This window comes from Rhododendron vialii, chromosome 10a (assembly GCF_030253575.1).
Source record: "Rhododendron vialii isolate Sample 1 chromosome 10a, ASM3025357v1".
NCBI classification, from domain to species: Eukaryota; Viridiplantae; Streptophyta; class Magnoliopsida; order Ericales; family Ericaceae; genus Rhododendron; species Rhododendron vialii.
In genome coordinates, this window is record NC_080566.1 from 35,628,774 (window position 1) to 35,631,198 (window position 2,425).

The 2,425-nt window shown below is 37.8% G+C and overlaps 1 protein-coding gene across 1 annotated transcript; it reads left to right on the top strand.

The window, feature by feature from the left end:
- Positions 1 to 591: 591 nt before the first annotated feature.
- LOC131302670 (ethylene-response factor C3-like) lies at positions 592 to 1,343 on the top strand. Its single transcript, XM_058329419.1, has one exon. The coding sequence runs from the start codon at positions 638 to 640 to the stop codon at positions 1,262 to 1,264; it is 627 nt and encodes a 208-aa protein (XP_058185402.1). The 5' UTR covers positions 592 to 637; the 3' UTR covers positions 1,265 to 1,343.
- Positions 1,344 to 2,425: the final 1,082 nt, after the last annotated feature.

The following is a 2,425-nucleotide window of genomic DNA, read 5'->3' on the forward strand; positions in this document are numbered from 1 at the left end:
ACAAGAAAATTGAATTCAGATATGAGGAATAATATATATCGCTCACTAAAATAATTTTTTAACGAATTATTTATCTTCGGGGCGTGAGTCCACAACCTCCATTATAGGAAGCTAGGCGGAGCCCCAAGTGGCTGCTCTAAATAAACAAATAAGAAATTGCAACTAGACAAAAAAAGAACCCTACCACAGTAGTACCACTTCCTTTGAAAACAATTATAGAAAGAAAGAAACCCTACCACTACCCTGCATTTAATAAAGGAAATTGAGTTTCATGTTCCATATTTTTACGCAGACGCTCCGTTTTTAACATAAACTTCGCGTTAAAAGTGAAACGCCTGTGTACAAAAGCGGAGCGTCAAAATCAACATCCTTAATAAAATAATTTCATAACGCCATATTTCACCTGTAGTGATCTGTTTGAAAAGTTCATAGATCTTTGTTTTCCTCTTCTTTTTCTCAGCTCAAAATTGTCCCATTCGTTGTTCATTCTAAGCCATCAATTCTGGAGAGAGAGAGAGAGAGAGAGAGAGAGAGAGAGAGAGAGAGAGAGAGAGCCTACATAAGGAAATTGTCTAAACCACAAAAAAAAAAAAACTCTAGATCTAATCTTATAGTACTGCAAATAATTCCTTTTTCCATGGAAAATCTTTCCTCCCCTCAATACCTGAGCTTTGATACATCATTGTCTGAGCTTCTTCCAAGCGAAGAAAACAGCTCAGATGAAAGTTTTCCAGGCAATTTCCCTGATGAAAAAGTGAAGGGAAAAGCTTTGGAAACTGACGGGAAAAAGGAACCCAGAAAGGAAAAAAGGTTCATAGGCGTGAGGAAGAGGCCATGGGGAAAATACGCAGCCGAGATACGCGACTCGACGAGGAACGGAGCGCGCGTGTGGCTCGGAACATTCGCAACCGCGGAGGAAGCAGCCATGGCCTACGACCAAGCCGCATTCGCGATGCGTGGATTGTTGGCTCGGCTCAACTTCCCGGCCGAGAGGGTTCGCGAATCGCTTCGCGAGATCGAGTGTTTTAATAGGTGTGAGAGTAGTGGAACATCACCAGCTGCAGCTTTGAAGGAGAGTAACAAGATGAAGAGAATGAAGTTGTTGCGATCAGGTAATGATCATAAGAGGAGTGAGAAAAAGGAAGAAAATGTGTTGTTTGTGTTTGAGGATTTAGGGGTTGATCTCTTGGATGAGCTTTTAACCACATCTAATGCCACTAGTTCTAGCACTAGCACTAGTACTACTTCTGATGTAGAATTATGAAAGATATGTGTGTGTGCAATTTAAGGAGAAAATTCTTATGAGTTTTATGTGCAATTGCTATGAATTCCGATACTTTTTTTTGCTCGGCAAAAGAAATTTTATTAATCTTTGAAAAAGAATTCCGATACAATTAAAAGGGTGTTGTATTGTACACACCCAGAAATTAGGTGTTTATTGTAACACTTTCCCATCTAGCAAAACTACTGTCCAAAGAGTAATAATATCCTTTGTGTTCACAGCTATAAAACGTTACTCCTTCTCGCTCTAGAAAATTCTCTCCCCCTCCTCTCCAGAAACAACAGCTGTCTAGGGTTTAGGGGATTATGATGCGGTGGTTGGGCCAAGACTGGTCTTGGAGGAGTGCGGTGGTTTTAGTTGCTGTTGGTAGGGTTAGGATTTATTTTTATTTTTATTTTTAGGTTTGGGCTTAACCAAATTGGTGTTCTGGGCTTGGCTCTTCAGGTCTGGGCTTGTCCCATTGGGTGTTTTTTTGGTTGGCATTTTGCCAATCTTAGATTGAGTCTCGTATTGGCACATGATTTTTCTTAGCTTGTATGTTTAGGGATATGATGATGTCTAATACTTGTTTACTTTTGTCTTTGTAACAATTTCAAATATTAATAAAACTTTCTTTTGCTGTTCAACAAAAAAAACTATTGTCCAAAGAATTTGGAAAGGGAACAGACAATTAACATTTTACCTGAAGGCGTGTTTTGTCCCTTTTTTTTTAAATTTTTTGATGTACCTTTTGTCAAGTTTCTAATAAATTTTTTTGCCAATAAAAAAAAGCGCTAGAAGGGCATGTGAATTTCATCTGGCATTATTCCCGGTTTGATTCTATTTTGCAAGGTTAAGTTAGACCTCCTTTTTGGGCCATATATGAAAGTTTGGAACAAATATGGTACGCAGTTATTATTAGGTCTACATTTTGGGTATAGTAACAGACCAAAATAATTTCACTTAAATATATATGTTACAAAATCAGATAAGCATTGCATCCTATTTTTTGCCATATTGTTGTCTTTAGAACATTGTTTACCAATACCTCTCTTGAGAACTCCACTCGTTAAGATGGATTTAAGGTTTATTGAGATGTGGAAATTATTGACATGTTTATGGCCTTAATGCAGAAAAACATGAAAATTCTATTTTCACCTTTAG

Excerpts from the sequence above, each read along its gene's own strand:
- LOC131302670 (XM_058329419.1), top strand. The coding sequence starts at position 638 with ATGGAAAATCTTTCCTCCCCTCAATACCTGAGCTTTGATACATCATTG.